The sequence below is a fragment of the Colius striatus genome, chromosome 19, assembly GCF_028858725.1.
Source record: "Colius striatus isolate bColStr4 chromosome 19, bColStr4.1.hap1, whole genome shotgun sequence".
Classification (NCBI taxonomy): domain Eukaryota; kingdom Metazoa; phylum Chordata; class Aves; order Coliiformes; family Coliidae; genus Colius; species Colius striatus.
The window spans coordinates 3,841,140-3,866,622 of NC_084777.1; the positions used below are offsets into that span (position 1 = coordinate 3,841,140).

Below are 25,483 nucleotides of genomic sequence, written 5' to 3' on the forward strand. Positions count from 1 at the left end.
ACAATGTGGGCAGCACTAATAGAGAAGAGATAACCCAAGGGGAGAGGCCTGACCCAGAAGACCTGGCTTTTGTCCCAGAAGAGATAATCACTGTGAGGACACATCCTCTTGGCCACCACCCACCTCTTTCCATCCTCCTCCACTCTGCTGCCCATGCCATGGTCTCTCTCTGTGTTCAGCCATCCCCACTGGCTAATGCCACCAGCAGTCAGGCAAGTGAGTTTGTGTCCACATGCCTGGGGAGAAGCAGGCTGCAGGATTAGACCCACTGTGTCACCAGGTGGTATTTTTATTCTGCTCAGCTCTTAATTAGTGAGAATCTTGGGACTTGGGGGAAAAAACCCATCTGGCACCATAGAGTCTTCTCTTTCCTCCTCCTGTTTGCCATTCTATTCCTGCCACCCTACCAACCACTGCTGCTGAAGGACAGAAAAGAGCAAACTATGACAGAAATATCTCCCCATCGTTTGCAGCAGAACCTGTGAGGTCAGGGAGAGTGTGAGATGCTAAAACAACAGAGTCGGAGGAAAAGGCTTAAGGGTGTGTTGCCAGGCTGGATATAGCAGACAGCTGGGGAGGAAGGACACTTGAATCCACTGATGATCCATTAGCAGGCTCTGTAAGGAGATGTGAGTCTAGCTTCTGAGCCAAAGAGCACACCTTGTGACTTGCCAGCAGCCAAAACCTTGCGTGCATTGCTCAGAGGTGTCCCAGGGGCACAGGCAAACCAACACCTTTCCCTAGCAGGAGCCACTTACAGGAAAAGAAAAGTCTGCTGTAGGAGAACATCTCAAAATACATGTCCCCAGGTCCAGGTTGCTGTGTGCTGAGGCTGTCAAGCGTGGAGAGGATGGGGCAGGGATGCTGGGGCTGTGGGAGGCCTGTGGTGCCCAGGATGGAGGACAAGCTGCTGCTGGCTGGCTTCATCGTGGCCATCACACAGCGTGACACAGCTCTGGTGCTGCCAGGCCTGGCTGATGGGGGTGAGGCTGCTTGGGTACAGCAGGGCAGGTGCTCCCCCACCACTGCCTTTGTTCACTTGCCAAAGGATCCATTGCATTGAGAGAGCTCTGGGCTCTGTGCAGGTCAGGCACATCGCTGGCTCCAGCACTGCCATGGAGTTATTAACATGAACAAGGATGCCCCTTTCTCTCTCCATCCAACCTCCCTCACCATGCCCAGCCCTTGGCAGGGGGCAGCCTTGGCTCTTGTCCTAGAGAAGAAGAGCATTTCCTTGAGGCTTTGGGCTCATTTGAGCAGAGGCAGCATGTGTGCAGTGCCTGGAGCAGCACAGACACTGTGCCCTGTGCATCCCCCTGAGCAAGGCACTCCCTGGGGGTGTGTGTGTGGGGAGAGCTCTGTGCTCAGAGGGGAATGGGCAGCAGGACCCAGTTCATGCTTTTCTGTCAATAAGGCTGGCATTGCTCCCTCCCAGCTTGGTGAAATGGATGGGGCTGAATCAGCTCTCAGAGGAGGAGGATTTCTCTGCAGCAGCCCCAGGGTAGAGAGAACTGGATGTCCCACATGTGGTTGCTCCTCTGCTTGTCTCTCCATGGGAGGGCAGAAGATAAGAGACATCCTCATCTTCAACCACGGGAGCCTCTGGTTTTGGCCAGCCAGCTTTGATCCCCTCCAGAAGCCTTTATCAGCACTCAAAGAGGAAACCTAAATCCCCTGGGAACTTGGGCTCCTCCTGGGCTGGGTGGCTGGAGGGAGAGGGAGGCACAGTGAGGGTGAGCAAGCAGGGAAGAAACTTCCTCACACAGATAAATATCCACTAGTCTGGAGCAGAAGGTCTGACCCTGTGTTCTCTCCCAAGAACAAACAAGGGAAGAGTGAGGCTCATGTCATTTTGCCTGAGATTTGGAGTGGATCAAGCTCCTGCTGCCACGAGCTCCTGGGATGAATGGCCACAACCAACGTGCACCTCCTGAGGAGGGATTAACCAGGGAGCCCCAGCACTGCCTGTGTGCTGAGACATGTTTATTTGTCCTCGCTGCCTCACCATAAAGAGTTGCACAAGGACTTACTACATTTTAACCCCATATTGCTCTTGGGTAAACACTGCCCTTTCTGCAAGGTGGGAGTGCTGGCAGCCCAGAGAAGCAGAGGTCAGGAGCTCTTCAGCCTCTCCTCAGTGCTGCAGAGGCATCTCTGGCCATCAGCACTGCACACAGCCCCTGAGCTTCCCCCACTGCCTGCAGACCTCAGTTTTCTGCACTTTTCTGCCAAAAAGGAGGGGGTTTTTTTCCTTGCAAGAAGGTGGGGAATGACCTTGGCCTGCAGAAGTGTAGCTGAGCCAGGGAACTTGCATCTCAACTCCTCTCCTTGGAAAGGGGAAGGGTGAGAAACCAGGAATGCCAGCCAAATCACTGCTGTGACCCTTCAGCAAGCTGAGTCCCAGGGACAGCCTTGGCCCCAGGTCCTCCTACCCTAGCTCTCACATGGAGCAAGTCCATTCCTCACCCCATCCTGGCAGCAAGGAGGAGAGTGAAGCACTGAGAGCTTCCCCCTCCTGAGTTTGCACCCTGTCACACCCAAGATCACTGGTGAACGTGCAGAAAAAGGCTGGAGGGGATTAATAGCACTGCAGGCTCCCTGTCTGCTGGGATTCCCAGGCTTTAACCAGCCTGCACTTCTGGCTGATCTACTGGCATCCCACGGGGTGAGGAGTTGAGTCTGCACAGCCATTGGCATTCAGGCAAGAGGAGCAGCCTGGAGTGTTGTATTTCTTGGGGGGGGAGTGGGGGGGGAAGTGGTTTTGCTGCTTGTGAAGGAAAAGGCTGAGTAAAAGTACCAAAAATACAGCCAAATGCCTCCAGCAGCTCTCCCTGCCTCACTGTGAGCTCCTGAGAAGTCTCCACCTCCTTGCTTTTGGGGGTGTTTTGGGGTGTTTTCCCCCAATTTAGGGGGAGCTGGTCACAGGACACGAGATGCTGAGCATGACTCTCCAAAAAGAAGGAGGATCTGTGCCTTGCAGGAGGATTTCTGAACTCGCATTTGTTCCCTCTCCTGAGTCTGGGCAGAATGTCAAAGCCTGCTCTGAGCTGGAAATATTTTAAGACTAGCACTCACTGGAGACTGAAACAATGGCAATTCTTCAGCTACTGAGGCTTTTATAAAAGGGCTTTTGACACAGAGGCTGCTTAGAGTTTTGGGGAGGGGTGGTGGGGGGAGTGGAGTTGGTTTTCCTCCCACAAAACACTGTGCCAGCGCCCGTGCGTGTGCAGGAGCATCTCCCAGCCTTCAGCTGGGCCCTTGGTGTGAATGCCCATGAGGATGCCCGTGGCCCTGCCAAACTGCAGGCAGCTCTGGAGAGGAGGGAGGCAGTGCCTCTCCCACAGGGTGCCATGCCCATTGCAGCCATGCAGGAAGAAGACATTTCAGAGTAAATGTCAGCTCTTGCGTTTCTGGGTTCGGGGCTTTTTTTAAACACGTGGGTGGGACTTTTGATGCCCACACGAAGCTGAGACGGTTTCAGTCTCCAGGGCTTCTCCAGAAGATTCACACAAACGTTATGGAAAGTGTCTCTTTGCTTAGGAGGATGAAATTTGACACTGCAGAGATTTTAAGCCGGTGCTCCAGCGAGGAGCCTCGGTGGTTAGTGTGTCATATCTGATAAAGGCCAATCAGCCCTCCTTCAGGCACCATTCAATTCTTGTTTTCATCTGCCTCCCGTGTGTGCTGTGTTATCCATGATACATACTCACATACAGGCAAACCAGGGCAAATTCTGCTCAGCTCAGGTCTTCCCTCAACATGAGACCAACAGGCAAGGAAAAGGGTGAAGTACAGAACCACAGAATCCCAGCATGGTGGGGGTTGGAAGGGCCCTGCAGAGCTCATCCAGCCCAACCCCCTGCTAAAGTAGGTTCCCCTCGCTCAGGGGGCACGGGAACGTGTCCAGGGGGGTTTGGAAACCTCCTGAGAAGGAGCCTCCACACCCTCCCTGGGCAGCCTGGGCCAGGGCTCCCTCACCTCAGCACCAAAGGAACTGTTTGTGTTCCAGTTTATATCCATCACCCCTTGTCCTGGCCCTGGAGACAACAGAAAAAAGTGTCACCCCATCCTCCTGACACCCACCTTTTAGGGACTTAAAAGTGATGATGAGGTCTCCCCTCAGCCTCCTCTTCTCCAGCCTAAGTACACAATGGATCAGAGCCCTTGCAAACAGCCCAGGCAGCTCCCAACCAGGTCTTCATCATTGCAGCATCCAGCACCAGTTTGCACTGGTGTGAAGATGAGAACCCAATGAGGAGGAGGAGGATTTCTGCCCAGCCCTCAGCATCCCCTGGCCCCGCTTGTGCCGTCCCACTGAGTCCTCTCTCTCTCCCTGGTAGGTGTCTGAAGCCTCCTCAACAATTATCCCAGTTGCTGTTTGCTCAGGCGATGTGGATTTAGCTCTCCAGCCTCATGTGTAGTGTGTGTATAGGGAAAGATAGATTGCTGCTACTTTCCAGTATAAATCACATTCCTTACAACACTCCAAAGTAGCATTTTCAACCTCAGGGTGCTAATAGGATCCAGCAGGAGAAAGAAATGTCAGCTAAGTAGCAGGGCTGTTTGGAGAGTGCAATGGAGCTGATCCACAGCCCCAGGGCAAAAGGAGCAATCCCAGGGCAAAGGTTAAAGAGTTCAGGAGCACTTCAGCCTACTTAATTGCAACAGGCCTCTTACACAGCCAAGATGGATGGCTCCAGCTGGGCAAGGGGGGCAAGGGGGGCAGAGAAGGGCCGGCAGCATCACCAGCTGGAGGCTGGGCAGACTGTGACGGGAGGGGACTGTGATGGAAAGCACCATAATGAACCACAATGGATCCCTCACTTCTCCCCAAGATGCTGCTGGATGGCAAAGTGGTCCATGCCACCCCAGGACCCCCAGCCACCAGCTCTGTCCCCTGCACTGGGAGCCCATCACAACCTCTGATGATAAACCAGAGCTTACACCAGAGCAGGCCCAAGCTATGGAGGTTTTGTTGCAAGAGCTCAGCACAGCATTCATCCAGGCAGATAAACAACCAGGAGTGAGAATAACTCCAGCTGCCAAGGAAATGTTTCTCATTCCCTTGAAGACTGTAAGGCACGGTTCAGGGGGGATAGTGGGGGAATTCGTTACTGTTGCTGCTCGTGTCATTTTTACAGGATTTGCTTTGTGATTTCCTTTTCTTTTCAAGCCTCAGAATCTCAACGTGTTTTCTATCAGCCCCAAGGTGCTTCTTGCTGGGAAGGTGCCTCAGATAATATTTTTAGTAGAGTTTTGACTTGTTTCCTGACACACATCTGATAAATGCCATCAAACGCTGATGTTTTGCAAGGAAAAGGTCTTTGGCATTATTATGGGGTGGGTTTTTTTTTATCTAAAGGGGGAAAAAAAGAGGAAGATTAGAATAAAAATATTTCATTCATCTCTCCCCAGTGAGGTTTCTGCTGTTTCCCTGGTGATAAAAGCACGAGGCTGGCTCTTGAGACACATGCGTTTAATTCCCAGCTCTACCGCAAACCCCCGCGATGACCTTGAACGAGCCGCGTCGGCTCCAGCCCCTAGGAGAGGAGACTTTCCTACAAACTCCTCCTTTTTCGCTCCTTCCGTCGGGAAAATGAAACTCAAAGACGTTCCTTTCACGCCAGCACCTTGTCTCCCACCCCCTCCCCATCGCCCACTCCCCCCGCCTCGGGTCCCGCCGGAGCGCTCCGTCCCGCAGCCCGAGCCCACCCGGGCGGGACGAGGTTGCCCTCTCGTGGGAAGAGTGTGGATGTGGAGCTCCCTGGCCTTCATCTCCCCTCGTCCCAGCCCGGTTCGGGTACCCCCAGCCCCCTCCGAGCCCGGAGAAGTGTTGCCCATCCCCTGCGGGATGCAGCCCTGTCCCTGCGGCATCACCAAAACCATTCCAGGGCAAAGAGTCCGGCAGCTTTGATTGAGGAGAGGGTGAGGGGAGGGTGTCCTGCCCACCTGGAAAGGCAGGGATGGGAGCATCCTCTCCCCTATAAAAGGTGCCAAATAAAAAGCCTCCCAGGGTTTCCTCAGTTAAAAGCCCTCCAGGGCTGGGGGTGCTGTGGGATCTTTGTGAGGGAGGCTGAGAGCAGGGTTGGGGTCATTCCTGCTCCCAGCTCCCCTTGCAAAGGTCTCAGGGCCCCTCCAGCCCTGGGGGGCTCAGGAGAGGAGCAGGGCAGCCAGGAGGCAGGGCAGGAGAAGGAAGCCACCAGCGAGGCCGGGGGGTGGCCGGGGGGCTCTGGGGGAGGCGTTGCAGAGGTCGGTGTCGCAGCAGTGGATGCGCACCCCCGGCAGCTCCTGCTGCTGGCAGTGACGGGAGGTGGCACAGCCGCTGGTCAGCAGGATGCCCAGGACCACTGCAAAGCAAGCACAGAGCGGGGTGTCAGGGATGGGGGGGACACAGGGACAGGCAGGGCAGAGGGGGATGCTCTGCCAGTCCCACAGCAGGGCCAGGCCCCGTTTGAAGGCTGCTTTGGGGGGTGAGCATCGCTGGCTCCATCAGGCCCCCCCTGTGAGTGTGGCCCCTCCAGCAGACTCACCACTCTCTGTCTTAATGCAGAACCGGTGTTTGAAGCCCTGGTGGGAGTGGGAGCAGGTGATGACCTCTGGGTTAGAGCAGCCCATGTCCACGTTTCTGGTACCAACGACGATGTTGCAGCCATAACACTGGAGACCGGACACTAGACAAGAACCATATGAAACAGGACTGGATTTTACCAGGAGGGAGAAACATCTCAGCTCCTTCCTAGCTGCTCTCTAACGACGGCCTTGCAGCGCTCTCTGCCTCGCCAAGTCGCATTAAGCACCGAGGAGCCAGAGCCCGAAGCCACTTGTTTACCCCAAAACACAGAAGCGTCTCCCACTAGAGGTCAGTGCGAAATCAACCATCGCCGGCTGGGATCCAACGGTGGGAACAAGGGAGCTTTGAAACAGCGTTTGTAAAGAGTAGGTGAAAGCTCCCAACCACAGACACCATCGAGCCAGGGTTCAGTCACTTGCAGAAACAGCTTTTGCCTGTTTCACCAAACTCCTGCAGCTTCAGCCGTGCCTCTGTTGGAGGTGTTGACATTGGAGGGACGGGTTCAGCGGTGTGGTTTGGGTTTTCTCTCTGCACAAAGTCCTGCTTTTATCTCAGGGTCTATCAGGGAGGCAAAACGACTCCGAAACAGAAGGGAAACCCTCATTCAGAGCAACTGCAAGCCAACATGCCTGTAACCCTGAGACAGTGGCATTGGTGTGTGTCCCCAGAGATTTGCATGCTGGTGGCAGCTCATTCCCTGGCTGCAGGGTCAGTGATGGTCTCTGGGAATTGCTTGCCCTAGACCAGAATGGGAATTAAGCCCATTCTCAGATTTCTTTTTAAAAACAAAAGCCTTCAAAGGATATTCATTTACATCACCTGCAGAGTTTAAGGCAAAGGCAGCACCTGATCTCTCAGTTGATTAATCCCAGCAAGAGAAATCAGGTTGAACTTACTGCTGCCGTTACCTTTCCCTTGTCTAAACACTGACCAAGAGCCCTTCCAAAGATCCAGCCCATCTGCTCTCAGGGGTTTTGGGAAGGTGGGTGAGTATCTTCACATAGGCAGGCACAGCAAGGGGAGCCCCTGCCCCAGCAGCACCGGGCAGGGGGAGCCCGGGGGATCCCCACTCCTGGCCTTTGCTCCTTGCCCACGTGCCCTTGTTTCATACAAAATATGGGGATGTTATCTCCTTCCAAAACCCACCAACACACAGCAACATGCAGCTACATCACTTGTTGTGGGAATGCTCCCAAATTCATCCCGAGGTTAAATCACACCCTAACACCCAGGGTTTGGGGAGGATGTGAATGGCCACAGCTCCAAAGCACAGACACACCGCAGCCCAGGGACAGCAGCACTTACCCTCCGGGAGGACGAACACCACGGTCATCAGAGAGAAGATCCCATGGGCACCTGCAGGCATGTGTCCTGAGAGCATGAAGGTTGGCTCCCAGAGCCCAGCTGGGGCTCAGAGGATGAGCACTGGTGTCTGAGGGAGCAGGCTGAGACCCCCACGCTGCTCCTGGCTGCTCCCCTGGCCGTGCTGGCCGCTCTACACACCCCTCCACCAGAATAAAAGGCGCAGCAGAGGTCTGGCTGCTCCCTGCTTCTCCAGCCAGCCCAGTGGTGCCCAGTGTCGTTCTGTGGATGCTGAATTTCTCCCTTTGGCTCTTGAGAAATCCCCTGGTTCCTTCAGCTCATGCCCAGACGTGAGTGCGTATGTGCTACCCTCGGTTATTTCTGTCCTATTTCCTCTGTCCACGATCACTTCCCATTAATACCACTGTGCAGCAGCTCTTGGAGAGAAATTCTCCCTAATCAAGATTTAGTTTTAAATCCACTTCGAAATCCTCTAATTCAGTTGGATTAGGCAGAAGGGGTTTGGGGAGATGTGTGGTTTTACTCTTTTTTCCTCCTCTTTTTCCTCTCTGGAGCTGCCTCGTCTCGCAAACGGACCCACTGGCTTTCTGTGGCATACTGTGCTATTTAAAGAAGGCAGGAGTCGTTTTATTAAAGAGAAGCAGACAACTAATTTGAAACCCAAGGTTCCAGATTCTCTAACAAAAGAATAGCCCTGAGGATGGCCTTGGGGATCAAAGGAAAACCTGAGGGAGAAGCAGGCGGGTTTCAGTGTAAGGTGTGCAATTGCACACAAGAAAAGAGTTGCCTTAATAAAGCTCCAGGTTTGCTTGTCTCAGGAGGGAGCCCAGCTGGGGCTGTTTGGAGCTTGGGTAGTGGCCCAGGGGTGCAGGGAAGGAAAGGCGTGATGGATCAGACCCAGAGCTATGTGGGGCATCACAGACGTGCAGGATAAGGCCCCCAGACCCCTATTGGTTCCTCCACCACTGTCCCCACAAGCAAAGTCCCAGTTCTCAGTGGAACTAACAGGACTTAGAGAGCTAATGCTTACTAGTGAGAGAACGCAACCCAATGCATGGGATTAAAAAATTAAAATGCCAAAATAAGCTGCTTATGTGGCCCATCCAGCAACAGCCTGCAAGCAGCACCTGAAATCCCCCATCCCAGGCGGCCCAGCGCAGGGGCAGACCCTGGGCACCAGGCACAGCTCCAGGGCTCTGGACACCAGGGCAGGGCGTTGGGCCTAATCTGCCCAGAACATCTTCGTTAGCAAGAATGCTCATTAATATATCACTGGGAAGCAACACAAACTTGTCCAAGTGCATACATCTACAGCTCAGGAGGGGCAATTAGCACCTGGGAGAAGCAACTAAGTAAAACAGCTCATTTATTCAAATCACTTAAAATCACCCATGTGTCTGGTGTCTTGCTGGCCTTAAAACAATGTGATTCTGACAAATGTCTAACACAGCAAAGCCCAGAAGCCTCAGGGAGAAGGGACAGAGCACAAGAAATGGGATTGATTTAAACACATGCATAAATCAGAGCGTTCCATGAGGGGAAAACGAACTTTTAATCCCTTTAATCAACTCATGGTGCTGGAATGGGCGGCCTGAGCAGCCTGGGGGCCTGGCAGCAGGGAGCTGGGGTGAGTGACCCCAATGGGGACGTCTCCCCGGTCCCACCAGCTCCTGGGGCACACTGAGGTGCTGCTGGTGCCGAGTCAGCCCGTTTGGTCTGGTTTGGCCCTTTAGAAAAGGGATGGGGAGAGGAAAGAAAAATCTCAATGTCTCTGTCAGCTTCCACATCTGGAACCAGCACAATGTTTCTTTCAACTTGTCGTTAGCTCTGATGTGATTTGTTGAGATTTATCAGCCCCGGGGCACCGGGACGAGTTAAGAAAGGCCTCTCTCCCCTGCCTGAGGGGGCATGATTAGTGAATCCCCTGCCTGAGGGGGGCATGATTAGCGAATCCCCCGGTACGCTCCTGTTCCCGCTTAAACCTTCAGGATACCCAGAAAGATGGCTAATCCCTGTGCAGATTAGACGGGTTCTCCTGCAAATCCTGCTTTAGACAGAGCTCATCCCCACGGGAGGCAGAGCTGGGCGCTCAGCACCCACCCCCCGGCTGCCGCTCATCCCGCGCCCGCACCGTCCTGAGGCGGGACTCGAACCGGCGCCTCGCCGCCGTTAGCGAGGCGGAAGGAGACGCGGTCTGCGGCGGTGCGAAGAGACGCGCGCTGATTGGGTGCGCGGCGGAAGCGGGCTCGGCGCCAGCGGCAGGGGGCAGGCGCAGCGGGCTGAGGGCGCTGCGCTCCCATTGGCTGAGGCGATGAATATATTAAGCGAGCGGTGGAAAGTGCGCGTCTGGGATCATTTAATGGAGTTTTTGGGGGTTTTCTGTAGCTAACGGAGAATTAGAGTAAAAATCCCTGTGGGGATTAGAGTGAAGTAGCCACTGGAGAAGGAAGAAAGAGCAATTGTTTTCTCACACGAACCAGAGAGAAGCGGTTGGGTTGGGGTTGAAATAGCCTCGGGCGCAAGTGCAGGCCTGTGTTGTATGAAAGGAGAGAAGGTTAGCACTCCCCTTGATAAGGATGGAAGAGGCCCTTGTGGCCTGTACAACACGCATACGGTTAAGGCACTGCCACCTACTTCGTGGCATCTAACCATGTTTTTTTTTGGGGAGAAGTCCCATAAAAATCTCCCTCCGGTTTTGGGGGTCTTTTTTAACCCAGATTCTCCTTATCCCTCAGACTAAAAGCAGCCAGCAGAGCTGAGCCCCAGGACTACAGCTCTTCCCTCAGGCTGTACCAGGCTGCAGTGCCTTCCAGCTACCACCTAATACAAGCAGAGCCACGTTTCTCCCACTACAGCAGCCCAGCCCTTACACAAGCTTTTCTTTTTACTCCTATGCTTTACAAGATTAGTTGATCCCAGCCATCAAATCCCCACTGACAAGCCAAGCTGGATATCATTATGGCTGAGTGGAGCTCATGACAAGGCCCAGGTGGGACACAATGGCTTTCTAGTATATCCTTCACATCAGGGCTCTTCAGTTTGGGGGGAAAAGAATATCAAGGTTTCTCCATGGCAGCAGGGAAACCATGTCCCTGCTCAGGGAGATGCCATCTCCCAGTGCTCAGGAGGCAAGCAAAGCCACTCACCCACAAGTTACATGGAAAGTACTATACTGCAAAACATTCTACTATGTCAAAAAATGCTTTGCTGGAGCACTATACCAGCTTCTCCACACTGGAAAAGCAGCACAGCCACATCTTGCAGCTGGAAGTTACAGAGGCCTGTGAGAAAAAGACTGAATAAAGTCCTGAAAAAATTGATTGTTTCAACAGTGCTGCTCAGCAAGGGCCAGAGTTCTTTCCTAGGGGTAATAAAACCCCTCAAAAGACAGTGATATTATTAATAGCCATTTCAGCACCAGCTCAACATGAACCCTATTTTTCTGTTTTAAAAAGAAAAGCTATAGCTCATGTTGTGCAGTTGTCTTCTTCACTAAGGGCAAAGCAAGGCCGTGTGTGCAGCCACCAGAGCAGAGGTCTGCACTGGAATTGACTTTCAGTTACTATCAAGCACATGAGGTCAATATAAAAAAAAAAAAAGCAAAAGAAAATGGATTTTTGCTTCAGCAGGAACAAAATATCCTCTTACAGCAGAACCCTTTAGGTGTAATAATGCACTTGTGCTTCAGAGCAATTCCTAACAGGCAAAAGCTAACTGTGGGATGGCCACTGAGCCTACCTTGCTCTGCACGGAGGGCAGCAGATGCCCTTCCCCTCTGTGAGGTCTCTGTGAGGGCTTGTACTAATGTTTCCTTTGCTGAGGACACCTTTGGTTCAATCTTCTTACTTCCTTTAAACAACTTTTGACTCGAGTTTTGCGCCTCTCTTCTTTCTCCACAACAGATGTAAAGCACCACGCTGCTGCTGCTCCTCCTTTCTCCTTCCTCACTCAAGGGACATGCTGTGGAAATACTTCTTTCTAAAAGGGGTTTTAAGGAAGGCTTCTTTAGACACAGACACTTCACATTAGTACACTCTTAACCACAAGCATACACATAAAATCCCACCATTTTATTATGGCATATGGTATCTTTTTTTCTGGATGTGTGAATACCACATGGGTATGACAAAAAGGGCAAAAGACCAAGGCTGAAATAGATACAGAGTCATGCCATTATCAATACAGCTTCAGACGATGGATTTTCAAGATACAAAAGTCTGGGGTTTTTCTTTTTACATTGAAATACCTTTACAGTGTTCTGTGAGCTTGCTTTATAACCAGAAAAAAAAAGAGGAAATAAGGATAAAATATGCTGAGAACAACTACAAGCAGGATTCATTTTAATGGTTAACAGAAGAACTGTAACTTTGCTCTAGAACAGTATCTATTAAACACACTTAACAAGAGGTAAGCAACTATACAGAAAGGAAGAGATTTCACCACAGGAGTCAAGTCAGGGGGCAGGAAGAGGGCAATCTGGAACTGAATGGTTTTATTTGGTCACAAAGTTTGAGCTGAGTGTTTAAAATGAAGCACCCTTAAAGATGCAGTTACTCCTATTTCAAACAATACAGAAAACTTCCCAAAAAGACTAAAACCTACCTTCTGGAAAATAAAAAACCAAAATAAAAAAAGACATTTAAAAAATAAAAAGGAAATTCCACACATCTCTAGGCTTGTGACTTAAGTTACTGGTACAAAGGAGACTGGCAGCTCCTCCTTAAGCAGCGACAGTGCCCCAGAAGTAACGCCACCGTTACATACAGTATCTTTGGGGTGTCCAATACAAGGCTGACGCTTCTGACCCGATGGCAGAACCATCCCTTTTTGTCTGCCAAAAGGAAAGGAGACACTGCATCTTTTTGTTTTGTTTCTTTGTTTCCCCCCCACCACGTTGCCAGGTTCTAGCAAAGAGTTTTCTTTGGGCCAAGACTAACAGAAACCACTTTATGGGATACTCTTCAGGTTTCCTGCCAAACTGGGTTTATTATTCTTATGTGGGTTTTTTTTTTTAGTACTTTTTTTTAATATTTTTTTCTTAAAAACATTGTTTCCTGACAGTCTCTAAAGTGATGCTGGAACATTTAACAGTCACTCTTCCACAGTTTAATTGTTTTGTCGTTTTCTAGTGCCGCTGATGCGATGATGTTTTCTGTTGGATGACACGCTGTTGAGATGACAACATCTAAGCAAGAGAAAAAAGATACACATATATCATTATTTACAGCAATGGAATCTACTTCCTATAAAGCATTTCACTAAAGGAATCTGTGTTGCTCCTGCATGTGAAAGCAGCACAGCCAAAGTTACTGATTCGCCGTGGCAGAATCACAAACGTGTTGCTCAGATATTTCCCAACTATTGCTCCTCTGTGAAATACTGGCCAGAAAAAAGAACTCAGAGTAAGTAGTTAGAAAGTGCTTGACAGGTTTCAAAATGTGAGAACTCTCCAGATTCTAGGTCTTGCTTACTTCACAGGTAAAACTCCTGGCATGTTACATCTGAGAGAGCTAATAAAAACCCAGGCTGGCTTTTTCAACATCCTATTCAATGCCCAGATGGCACTTCATCTTCAGAGAAGCCCTAACCTGAAATGAAAACCTGCTGCCACTGCCCCAACTTAAGAGCCCAAATCAATGGCCCTGCAAAGGAATGATCAAGCTTAAATTTCACAGCACAATTCCTTCTAGTCAGTCCAAAAGTGCTGCTCTCTTACAGGACTCTTAACCATAAGTGCAGACTGACATATGAATACACACTCAACTATGCCTTCAAGAACAGGGATTTGCACAGACATTTACAAACAGCAGGACCACATCAGCCCTTGTCCTTTCAAGGGTTCTTGCTTAGGAAGGTGTCAATAGGCAATTCAAAGCCACTAATATTAGGAGTTGTTTAAATACCTCAACCATTTCCTTGAGTTCTGGACTCAAGGAAATCTCTTTTATAAGCTCATCTCAAAGTTCTCACACTGAATGAACAAACACTTGCAGTGCCCATAAAAACAACTTCATAAAAAGGAGTGAACTCCTAGAGTTCAATTAAGCTTCAGACAGCTAAGAACTCATGGGTCTGACAGTCAAAACTAAACATCAGAGAGAAAATGCTCAAGTTGAACTCTCATTACAAGCTGACGTGAGGAACATTCCATCAATAAAACCAAAATCCTCTTCCACACCTGTGTGTCCTTGTAATTTCTGTACAATCTCTTTTGTCTGAAGGTTCCAAATATAAACCAGGTTGTCTTCTGAACCAGACACGATCCACTGGAGAGGCAGAGAAAAAAAACACCAAGGTTATTTTAATCATTCTTCTTATCTACATGTGGCTGTTACTATTCAGTACTTTGTGTAAGCACTTGCTGCTCAGCAGCAACTAAAACATCCCTGGATTATCAACACTTTTCCAGGCACAAGACCAAAACATAGCCCATACTAGACACTATGAAGAAAGTTAACTCTATGCCAGCCAAAACCAGCACAGGGGCCACTTACAGACAGCAGATGTGCTCAGAGGGACTTTCCTAGGACACCTCTCATTGCACTATGGCACCCTTGAACCAGCACTCGGCCAAGCATTCACCATCCTGTTTTCTCTCCACAGAAAAGCAATGAAAACTGCCCATCAGTAAAAAGCATCTGAAATAGACACTAACCTTTCCACCAGTAACAGAGAAATTTGCAAATATGCAGTACTTCTCATTTTTGTGTCCTGTGTATGTCTTCAGGCACTGAAAGGAAAAAGAGCCACATTAATACAGCTGGGAGGTATTTCATTCAGCCAAGGACAAACTCACTTGGCAGAAAATACTAAACACATCTGCCTGTGTTTCCCACCCTGACAACTTATCTAGAGGATGCAGAGGATGTTTCTGCCCTAGAATACCAAACCATTTTGAAGGAAAAGGAGAAATAGCAGCCTTAAATTTATCACATTACCACAGAGAAAGAGAGCAACAGTAATTTCTTGTTCTTAAAGAGAAAAATGTAGAAATACAGCTTTATTTATTGTCTCAGGGCTATGCAGGAGCCTAATCACTTTTTTTTTCCTCCAAAGGCACTTTTAGTCACAGAATCATTGAATGGTTTGGGTTGGAAGGGACTTGTAAAGACCACCTAACTCCAACCTCTCTACAGGGAACAGGGACATCTCCAACTAGATCAGGCTGCTCAGAGGCCCATCCAGCCTGGCCTTGAATGTCTCAAGGATGGGGCATCTACCACCTCTCTGGGGAACCTATGCCAGTGTTTCAGCACCCTCATGGGAAAAAAATTTCATACATCTAGTCTAAATCTACCCTCTTTTAGTTTAAAACTATTGCCCCTTGTCCTATCACAATGGGCTGTGTTGGAGAGGACACATTTATAACAGAGTACTAACTTTTTTCTACGGTCTCCTAAAATGTTATCAAGTTTTAAAGGCACAAATGAAATCCTTATTTTTCTATAAGCTTAGTTATTAAGTCTGCACAATGAGGCAAGATGCATTTTACCTTTCCTTTGCTGTAGTCCCAAAGTTTAAGAGTGCTAGAAAACAACAGAAAAAACCAAAGATTTTAGTTAGTTCTTTTTTTGAGGGGGGGGGGGGAGTTCTCTAACAATGTCCCTTTCTCTTCCCCAGGGAGCCTAACTTGGCTTTTCTCTGCTTTCCATTGACTAGTTGAAAAAGGCAGGTGACAGCCTGTGGTTTCTTTTGTACAAAGATGTTCAGACAAGGAGAGCATCGACCTCACAACCTAAGAAAGGAAGGTCTCACGAAAGCAACAGCATCATCACCTCTGTCAACAGAGATGACTGATCAGCTAATCCCTTCTTAGAAGCTGCACTGAAATTCTCCAGGTGAACCATTCTCAATACAAGTCCACCTGCACTGCTTTTGTGCCTTACACACAGTCATTTATACATTGCAGCTTTTTATAGGCTAGATTTTGTGTCTCTCAGTGTTACAAAAGCATCACGTGATTAATCCAAGGAAATGCTGAGGTTTTGAAAGGCACAAGAAGGAATAAATAGATGTTAGAATTACTAAGCAGTGCCAAGACTTTAAGAAGCCCCAAGTCCTGCCTGTGCCATCAGCAATGCACAGCACCTTGTAGGCTTTTCAATTGGGACACTATACAGGGATTTGTGTAGCAGCATTACTAGGATAGCTAAAGAAAACAGCAAAATAAAGTTCTATCTGATATTCAAAACACTTAAAAGCCTAGGAGCCTGGGAGGGCTTTTTTGCCCCCCTATATTTTGAGGTACTTACTTGTCCAAAGTTGCAGCTAGTATGTATTTGCCATTTGGTGAGAATTTCACAAAAGACACAGGGGGGTTATCATCATCTATGGTGAAAATCAAAGCAGCATTAGTGCACAGCTGTATTATCTCACTGACAGAACTTTTTGACAATACTTTTGTTAACTGTTTCACTGAAGGAAGCTCTCAGTTTTGCTGTCTTGTGGTACTTTCAGAAAGAGAAGTATAGGAAAGGTGATTGTTTTCATTCATTTAGGAAGAGGGTGTTCAACATTTTGCTCACAAATGTTTTAAATAACCCTTTGTAACTCAACTTTCCTTCCTTGCATCAACACTTACCACAGCAAGACAGTAGCTCCACCTTTTAGAAATCATGATGTTAAAATGCATGCCACTGATTTGCAGTCCCATATAAATTGTCTACATAATACTTTAAAAGAATATGAAGGACCAGGGAACATATGCCAGCAGGTGGTTTCCTTTTGTTACCTATAGTCACAAGATGCATTCAATGCATCTGGCAATAAATGCAGTTTGTGTAGCCACAGACTACCTGCTTTCACCACATCCATGAGCAAAAACAATGTTGTTGTTGCAGTTTAACTGCTGCTCAGCAAGCACTACACAGCCAAGTGGTAGAAAACTTTGGTAAACTCGTTTGGCCATCTGTACTACACAACACTCAAAGCTTAAGCCTGTTCCCATTCACGTGAGAGGATAGCTCCTAGGAGAGGCAACAGTGTACTGACAGAACAATAGGAAGACTGTAAGATAGAGCTTAAGGAAGCCACTGTTGACCTGGATATCTATGTCACAACAGCATGTCACAATAAAGGACATGCAAGAGATATTCCTACTTACCAATGAGTGTTTTCAAGCACTGGCCTGATGCTGTATCCCAGATTCGACTATTAAAAACACACAAGAGTCATTACTGTTGCTTTTCTGATTTCAATATTACAAACACAAGCTTCTTATAAAGTCCTGTCCTTTTTGCAAAAGGTCTGAAGAGTGCCACAGACAAGAAACAACCACTTACCAGAGTCCATCATAGCTACTTGACACTATCAGGGATCCATCACGATTAAAATGCACCTGTAATATTACAGAAGGGGGAAATCAACTTCACTGATGTTTACAAAGATCAAATGTTTAAGCCTCATTAGAATGACTTATCTTCCATTACTGACACTGCAATTCACATGGATGGAAGCAGAAAGTCAACATGACATACAGACAACAGGCATAACAGGATAAATAACATGAACAAAACCAAAATTCTTTCTCCCCCTGGTTTGTCTGGCACAATTATAAAGGACGATGGATGTCAAGTTGTTTATACAAGCATCAGGGACTGGAATACACCTTGAGAACCTCAGAACACAAGAATACATAGATATTCTGCAGCATTGGCTGCTTAAATAATGGTAGTATCAAACCTGGGTATTGCACCTTGTAACTTTAAGGGCATGGCATTTACTTTTATGTTGTCACATATATGTTTTAAGGTCAATGTCTTGCCTTTAACTACACCTCAAAATACTCCTTTTTTAAAGAATATCTGTATGTTAGCAGTAATTATAAGTGTGATATATCTTCTACACAAGGCAGAAAAATCATATTACAACAGCCATGGTTTGGCATATCTGAGTTCACTTTTCTCAGTTTCCTTCATTTCAAAACCACTCATCCTGTTTTTCCTTCATCTGAATGGCTGTTGCTGTATTCCAAGCTCATTTCACCTATTAAATGAGTGAGACTTGAAACAAAGCATACCATGGAACTACCCTGTCCTGGACTTCAGTAACAGCTTGGGACAACATGAAGGCAACAGATATACAGGTTGTTCTCCAAGCCTCAAGTGACAACAGATCTATGCCCCAGCATCAGATGGCCAAGCTCAGGCATGACTGACACACCACAATTCACTGTCCCCCACATTAACATCCAGGATCATAATCCACAGCCACCTTACAAAAAACACCATTTTCATTCTCCCTGAGCAATGACCACTGACAAATCAACCACAGCTCATCCACTACAGTGTGTAAGGGCTTGGTAAAAAGAGTTAGAGCTCCTCTACAGAGGCAGGAAAGGAGTTCTGTTAAACAAAACAAGCATGTTAGCACATTCATTTATCAAAAGGGACTTACAGCTGAAACTGGGTCAGAATGAGCAGGCAATGTCTTGAGGCACTTCCCTGTTTTCACATCCCATATCCTCACGCTCTCGTCAAACTGAAGATTGAAGAAATGCACAAGGTGGTTTAATGATGCACCTATTCGAGGCATGCAAGGTGTTATGGCTTGACTAGATGCATGTGCACTGCAGCTGCATCACAAAAGCCTACAACACAAGCACCAGAGCTCCCTGAACTCTTCCTCTCCACACAGGAGATCTGTGTGTTGAGAATGGGTTAAGGGTTTGATTGCATCCCCAAGCAAAGCCAGCAGTGGCAATGCACAGTTCATCTGACAAGCTGTGTTTGTGGAGGAAGACAGAAGAACTGAAATGGTAACCTCTGCTTGGTAACACAGCATAACTAACAGCATTTTAGAAGGCAGAAACCATTCTGTGACTGGGTGGGTCATGTATTCACCCCCTTTCCCGCTTTATCAGGCCCTAAAGGTCGTGTGAACCGAGTAGACAAAGCAAACAGATGATTTCTCCTCTTCCCTATTGCCCTCAATGCTCTTGGGCATAAGGCTGTCTACTCCCTTCCTGCCAGCCTTGAAGGTCCCATGCACCCAGCCAACCCAGTGACAGTCCAGAACAAAGCATAACACCACATGAAGCACTGTCCAAGAAATCAAGTAATTTCAAGTCCTAAGGAGGAACGTGGACAGCAGCTGCTGCTGGACAGTCAGACCATGACCCCCACCTCATTGCCAGAGACACCCCTATCATCCTGTGCTTCCCCCAAGGACTGACTGACACACACTTTTATATGACTTTTCCAGTCTAGGTTATGCTTGCTCTAGTTATACAGCAAACTACCTGATCCCATCTGCAGAGGGTGCAGGTGATTACAAGTCATAAGTTAGGATCTAGGTGATTAGAAATGATAACTAAAGTTGTATTATAAAGTCTGTCTTATGCTACCAATAAATTGTACATCAATTCTGCTTGTAGAAATCCTGAACCATTCTAATCATGATTTCTGTGCTAAACTCTGCTAAAATAAAACTCTAATTGCAACTACAATTTAGTGCCATAATCACTCTGTCAAGGATCCCTAAAAGAACCTGTCTGTCTTTTCAGTGACAGGGGTCTGCAGCACTTGCTTTGCACAAAGGAAGAAATAGTCATCACTTACTGATCCAGAAACGATGAGGTTTGACTGAGGGTTGAAGTTGCAGCAGAAAACGTAGTTACTGTGCCCTTTCAATGTCTTTAAGCACTTACCCTGAAATAAGATTTAGCAGAGTTAAATATACAGCATCCTTCAAAAGCCATAAATGCATTCAGCTAAGCTGCATTAAGGTTAATCACTCTGCAGCACACAAAGAAACCATCTCTAACCCCAGATAGATGGGCAGAGAACCAGTTACAGCAAAACAACAGGAAAGAAGAAAAAGATCTTTTTAATGACTGCAGCCAAGTTGCAAACTCTTTGAGAACTAAGGAGAACCAAGCAGTTTAACAAACCCAATCAAAATGGAACCAGCTCTCACTGCAATCAGAAAAGGAAGGACAGAATCAAAAGAAAAGTGAAGCTATGAGTAGTTACAAAAAGCTTTCACCTGAGAGGCTGCTTTCTGAAACGAAGCCTTGCAATCATAAGGCTTAAAGTGCTCTCAGACAACAACCAGACTCCTCATGGAACCTGTAAGCATCCCATTCTTTCCAAAAGCAGACAGCAAAACTCACTCAACCTCACGGCCCATTCAACAAGCAACTCATTATAAGCAGGAAAGAGTATTACCCAAAGAGGAGCCAGTGCTTAAAACTCTACCTTCTCTCGTCATAGCACATCAAGGCTGCCTCTTGGAACAACACGAGTTAAGATGCCAGCACTGGGTAGAAGAAAGATAAATAACAGTTTCTGCCCTTACCGAGCTTACATCCCATATTTTGAGGGTTTTATCATCAGAGGCAGACACAAGAAGGTTGGAATCTGATGACCAAGCAACATCAGAGATTCCCTAAAACAAAAGAAAACAATCCTCTACTCAGCTCTGTTCACTGACACAGGAAAATGGGAAACACAGACTGCATGTTATAGTCACAGTTGAAGCTTGAAAGAAAATTCAGCACTGAGTTGGGAACTCACTGATTTGACTGGGTCAGGAGCTCCTCTGTTATAAGATGAGCCATATACTCCAGAGGAGTCCAAACAGCACTTACTGTGGACACCAACACCCCTTTTTGGAATTCCTAAACAGTATGCTATATAAATTAATATAAGTGGCTTCTCTTTGTGACAAATGGCCTCTCTCTTTATGGCCTGAGCCCCTAAGGGCTGGAGAAGAACAAGATTCTATTGGTTTCTCTTTTGGTGAACCTTTGCTTATGAAACTCCAGCATGTCAGAAACTTTAGACAACAAAACTGAAGGGGCTGGAAGTTTGTGCTTTCTTTATAACTTTGTAGAATGAGTGCTTTGTTTATGTAGGCAAACTCACAAGAAAAAAACAAACCAATCTCCTTAAAAGGCAAGTCATTCTGCTCCATATGCAAACAGGACAGGAACAGGACACAGTCTTAGCACTTATAGGGATTTTCACCTAAGAAGACACTGCCCAGTGCCTGAAGTTGATGTTCCTGAAATGGAAGGACTCAAAAAAAAAAAGGCTAGGCAGTGTGCATGCAGGTACTTCATTATCAGTTTCCACTTCATCTATATTTCCAGCCCAACCTGGTGTTACCTCAGCAATTCCAGCCCCAGGAATTGCGGGACTGTATAAACAAAGAAGTATAAAACAAACCTTTAACACCAGTCAAATTAACCATGAATGGAAATTGCTGGATGAGGACAGGAAAGCAAAATCCTTTAGAGCTAGATGTATATTCAAGTGCACAGGAATCTCCTCACACTTACCAGTTTATGACCAGATATTGTTTTTTCAAACTTGCCATCATATGCTCCCCAAATTTTAATGAGTTTGTCAGCAGCTGGAAGAGAATGTGCCAGTTAAAGAGGTTAAAAGCACTCACAGATACAGCTGTCCCTTCCAGGTGGAAAGGAATGTGTTAACTACATCCCTGCAAAAAGTGGGTAGTTCTCACTGCCCAAGCAGACCTAAATATTAAGGTAATATGTAATTGGTAAAGAACAGTTTAATACATGCCAAGCTGCAGCAGCTAAGATTACATAAACTGCCTGGAATGCAGAGTCTCCAGCAGCTTTAGTTGCTCTGATGACAACTTGGGTTTCTACTTTTGTTTTACATTGCCAGGGGTAAAAGAAGGACCATTCAATGAGGAACACTGAAACACATTTGTCCAAACAGAACAAAAATTACACCATGAGCTGGGCTGAATTAATGCCTGCAAAACCCCAAACATGTTATTCATGTTAACTTGAAAAACATGGCACAGAAAAAGGTTTGTATTTGTCAGACAAAATCTGTCAGGTGGGAAAACCTGGGCAAGGGAGAGGAGGGGATTTTCATGTGGACACTTAAACATAAAAATGACTTATATATGGTACACTAGACTGGTCTTATGAAGGCTATTTGCAGTTAAGCTCAATACCTAAGTCATTCCCCTATCTGAGAGAGATGTTTGAGTGGCCCTCAGCATCACATTCAACAACATTCAATGCCCTTTCCTCTCTGGATCCCTGAAGGCCATATAAACGTGTTCTCAAAGCAAAGCTGTCGAGCAATGTTGAGCACCAAAAACATTTCAAGAATACCAAAGCTGCTATTTCCAGGAAGAGGACTTGATCTAACATTTGATACAGCAAGTAGCAAAACACTGTTTATAATAACCTTCTGCACATTTCACTGGGGCTCTGATGTATCAAAAATCCCAGGCACACTGACAGAAACACACAGCCATTCCTCCATGCCACACTTCACAGGTCAGCTGGGTAACACAAAGCTATCTTCCTTATTTCCCAGGACTAAGCTTTTGCCTGCAGACACTACAAACCAAGTTTAACTTAAAAGCTTAAATCATGCCTTTAGTGTTAAAGCACAAGGGTTTCCTTTGCACAGGGAATGGATCCTGTGTTTGCTTTTGCCTGATTGCTCAAAGCAAGCTGAACAGGTGAGGACTCTCCAACTTGGCAATGCAGAAGAGATGCAGTGTTCAAAGTAACAGAATTTAAAAAGCTTCAAGCAGATTATTTCAAAGGCTGACAGCTTTGGCATTGTTCCTTTTAAGAAAAACCTTGACATCACATCCCTCCTCCATCTGATGAAGGTAATGCTAAAGACAGGCAGTTCTCCAAGGCCCACATTAGCATGTTTTAGATGAGATAAAAGAAAGCAATACTTACAGGAGCTGGCTAGCCACTCTCCATTAGGACTAAACTTTACTGATGAGACTGCTTTTGTATGTCCTGCTAACGTGAACTTTAGGGCATAGTTTGGTTTTACTGGTGCAGGCTGCAAGAAAAATACATGAGTTGAATAAATTCCACATTGAGTATCTCAGTGACAAGCTCTGTAACAGACTTGGTCAGTACATGGTAATGGATGTGCACTGTAATACAGATTCCAGTGTTTCCCCTTCTTCAAATTCAGAAGACAATAAAACAAATAGCCTTGCTCTCTGGGCTCAGCAGTGCCTTACTGTTGCACATACACCAGCAACTCATCCTTGGTATCAACTTCATCCAAGCCAATAATAAACAGGTGAGAGTAATCCCACAGCTCAACCAAGTAGTGCTTGGTAGATCAAGAGAAATAGTCCTGGTACTGATCTGTGTAAGGTTAAGCAGTTGCAGTTTTCATCCTTATCATGAATTAAATCACAAGCCAATTCCTCCATATCCTTAAAATGTCCTTTTTTTCTCCTTTTCACCCTTTACAAAGGCTTCATGGTTAGTCAGAAACATCTTTGAGCATCTACAGGCTCCAAACAACCTGAATAATCACCGCCTCCTCACTTTGCAACTACCATCATAGATTCACCAGTTCTCCAGCCACTTCTAGACACTTCAAGGATTCAACCAACCCATTTTATTGCTCAATGCAACAACAAATATTTCATTAGCAAGAACTTCCACTAAACCAAAAACACCCTAGAGCAACAAAAGAAGCTGCACTCCATCTGCATTTCCCATCAAATCCTCAGCACGTGCTCAAGCTTGAGACAGGAGAAGCAGCAGAAAGCTGGAGAAGCTCTTAATCTAGATAAGAATTCAATTCCCTCATTCTGGTTTGCCTGTTGAATATGCAGGTAGTCACCATGTGTGTTTACAAGGATAGCTCTGAGCCCGAACACACCTTGCTCTGATTGGTTGAGGAGGAAGGAGTAGATTGTGTTTTGGTGGATTCTGCATCTGGCTTCTTTTCTTCTGTTGCCATGGTTCTGAAGCTGGCAAATGAGACTTATGGTGCTTGAAGGGGAGAATGAATGTGCTGCTTCAAAAGGCAGCCCTTGTCACAGAGAGGAGAACCACACTGAAATGAAAACCTGCAAGAAAAACAAAATATTCTCATTAACTGTCAAAATGATTCTCAGGGGCTAGAAGGAGATTAGCCTAACTGCAGATCATCAGAAACCAGGACCAAAACCCATCCTCTGTGGTTAACACAGCAGTATCTTAGGCCTTCAGACCAACACCCCAGGTCCTGGCCTTTCTTTACTCCTTAGAAGTTTTCATTCCATTCCTAACAGAAATAAAGCAAAAAAGCTTTTTGCTGTCATGGTTTTTGCATCATATTCCCAGAAGTACTTCTAACAAGTACCAACTACCCACTAAATACAATGGTTTGTACAGAAGGTGGAAGGAACAGCCCAAGGCCTTTTTTTTTCAGATTTACTAAGGTACAGAATCCACAATCATAGTGAACACAAGAAATAATAAGCATTTCCAAAGCTGAAGGCTCTACTAGATTCCTTTTGTCTCAGGATGCACTTATTTGTCTCCCATTTAGCTCCTAACTCGGCTGAGTATCAGATCATACCCTTTCCCTGCTAAGACTTTCAACCAGACTGAAAGCCATCCTTGCATTTGCCTCACCAGACTTGCTTTCTGCAACAAAACACGACCAAGTGCTCTGCCAGTATATCTGGTATTTGGGGATGGAGCTGCAGCAAGAACAAGTCTCCGTTGCAGCTCAGCTATGTTTCAGCTTCGTAACAGAATAACCTTCCAGCTCATGTCGTAAGGATTTGTCTTCAAAATGAGCTCACAGTATACCACCACCACTACTGTCCTTTCTGAAGGCAGCAACAGATTTGTGGGCAACAGCTCTTCCCGTGCCTACTGGCATTTTAGGCATCTCCTTCTTGGGAGGAGAAGGGAGGGTGCTAAGCAAAGCACTACCAGTTGCCTATCTGCTATCCACAGCGTGGATATGTCACCGCTGGCAACAACAAGAAACGCAAAGTTTCCTAATGCAGATCAAATCCTTTTCATCTGGAAGTGAACTGGGAGCTCCGTCCCACTGCCGGCTCTGCTCCTCCCGCACCGCAGCATCCTCCCGCACCCACCCGAGCGCCAGCACCGGGCCGAGGCTGGGGAAGGGGGGATGGGGGGAGCTGGGCAGCGAGGCCACGCGGCTTCGCCCAACGTTGGGAGGGTTGGGGACAAACACTCGCCACCGGCGCAGCCCCCGCCGCCGGGCACGCGGTACCGACACACCCACCGGGCCACAAACGTCCCCTCCCCGCCCGCCCTCGCCTCGCCGCGCTCGGGGGAAAGGAAGGAAAAGGGGTGCGGAGGAGGCGGTGCGGGCAGCCCCCCGTCCCGCTGCAGCCCCTCACGGCTGCGGAGCCGCCCGCATGCACGCGTCCGCGCTGGGGGGGGTGGGTGGGGAGCCGGGGTGGGGGGGGAAAGGGGGAGGTTGGGGGTCCTCGGGCGGGAGGCTGCGGGCGGGAGGGTGGCGGTGCGGGGGCAGGGCGGGGAGTGGGCTCCGCGCGCTGCCTGAGGGGAGGCGGCGCCGAGCGCGGGCAACGGCGGCTGCGGGAGCCCGGCGGTGAGGAGACGGGAGAGGAGCCCGGCCCCTGCCCCCGCGCCTCTCCGTGACTTACCGGGGGAAGGGGGGAGGGACGGGGGGGGAAACCCGGCGGCGGTGCCGCCACCTCCTCCGCGGCGAGGAGGAGCGCGGCCAGGGGAGGGGAGGGGGGACGCGGCGGCAGCAGCTCCGGGGCCGCCAGGCGGGGGAATGCGGGACGGCGCATGCGCGCTCCGGGCCAAAGGCTGCACAATGCCGCTCTCTCCCGGGA

The 25,483-nt window shown here is 47.9% G+C and overlaps 1 protein-coding gene and 1 non-coding gene across 2 annotated transcripts; one reads left to right on the forward strand and one right to left on the reverse strand.

Annotated features, from left to right (window-relative positions):
- The first annotated feature begins 10,426 nt into the window (after positions 1 to 10,426).
- On the forward strand, positions 10,427 to 10,554 carry LOC133627329 (U6atac minor spliceosomal RNA). The gene has a single exon (XR_009820084.1). It is a non-coding gene; the product is annotated as a U6atac minor spliceosomal RNA (small nuclear RNA).
- A 1,663-nt stretch (positions 10,555 to 12,217) lies between these two features.
- Positions 12,218 to 25,406, reverse strand: WDR5 (WD repeat domain 5). Its single transcript, XM_062011509.1, has 14 exons — positions 25,289 to 25,406; positions 23,536 to 23,725; positions 22,584 to 22,692; positions 21,177 to 21,250; positions 20,192 to 20,281; positions 19,453 to 19,542; positions 18,290 to 18,373; positions 17,176 to 17,231; positions 16,998 to 17,044; positions 16,147 to 16,222; positions 15,387 to 15,420; positions 14,550 to 14,624; positions 14,073 to 14,160; positions 12,218 to 13,079 (listed from the first exon to the last, which is right to left on the reverse strand). The coding sequence occupies exons 2-14, from the start codon at positions 23,614 to 23,616 to the stop codon at positions 12,979 to 12,981; spliced, it is 1,005 nt and encodes a 334-aa protein (XP_061867493.1). The 5' UTR covers positions 23,617 to 23,725; positions 25,289 to 25,406; the 3' UTR covers positions 12,218 to 12,978.
- Between the last annotated feature and the right edge of the window lie 77 nt (positions 25,407 to 25,483).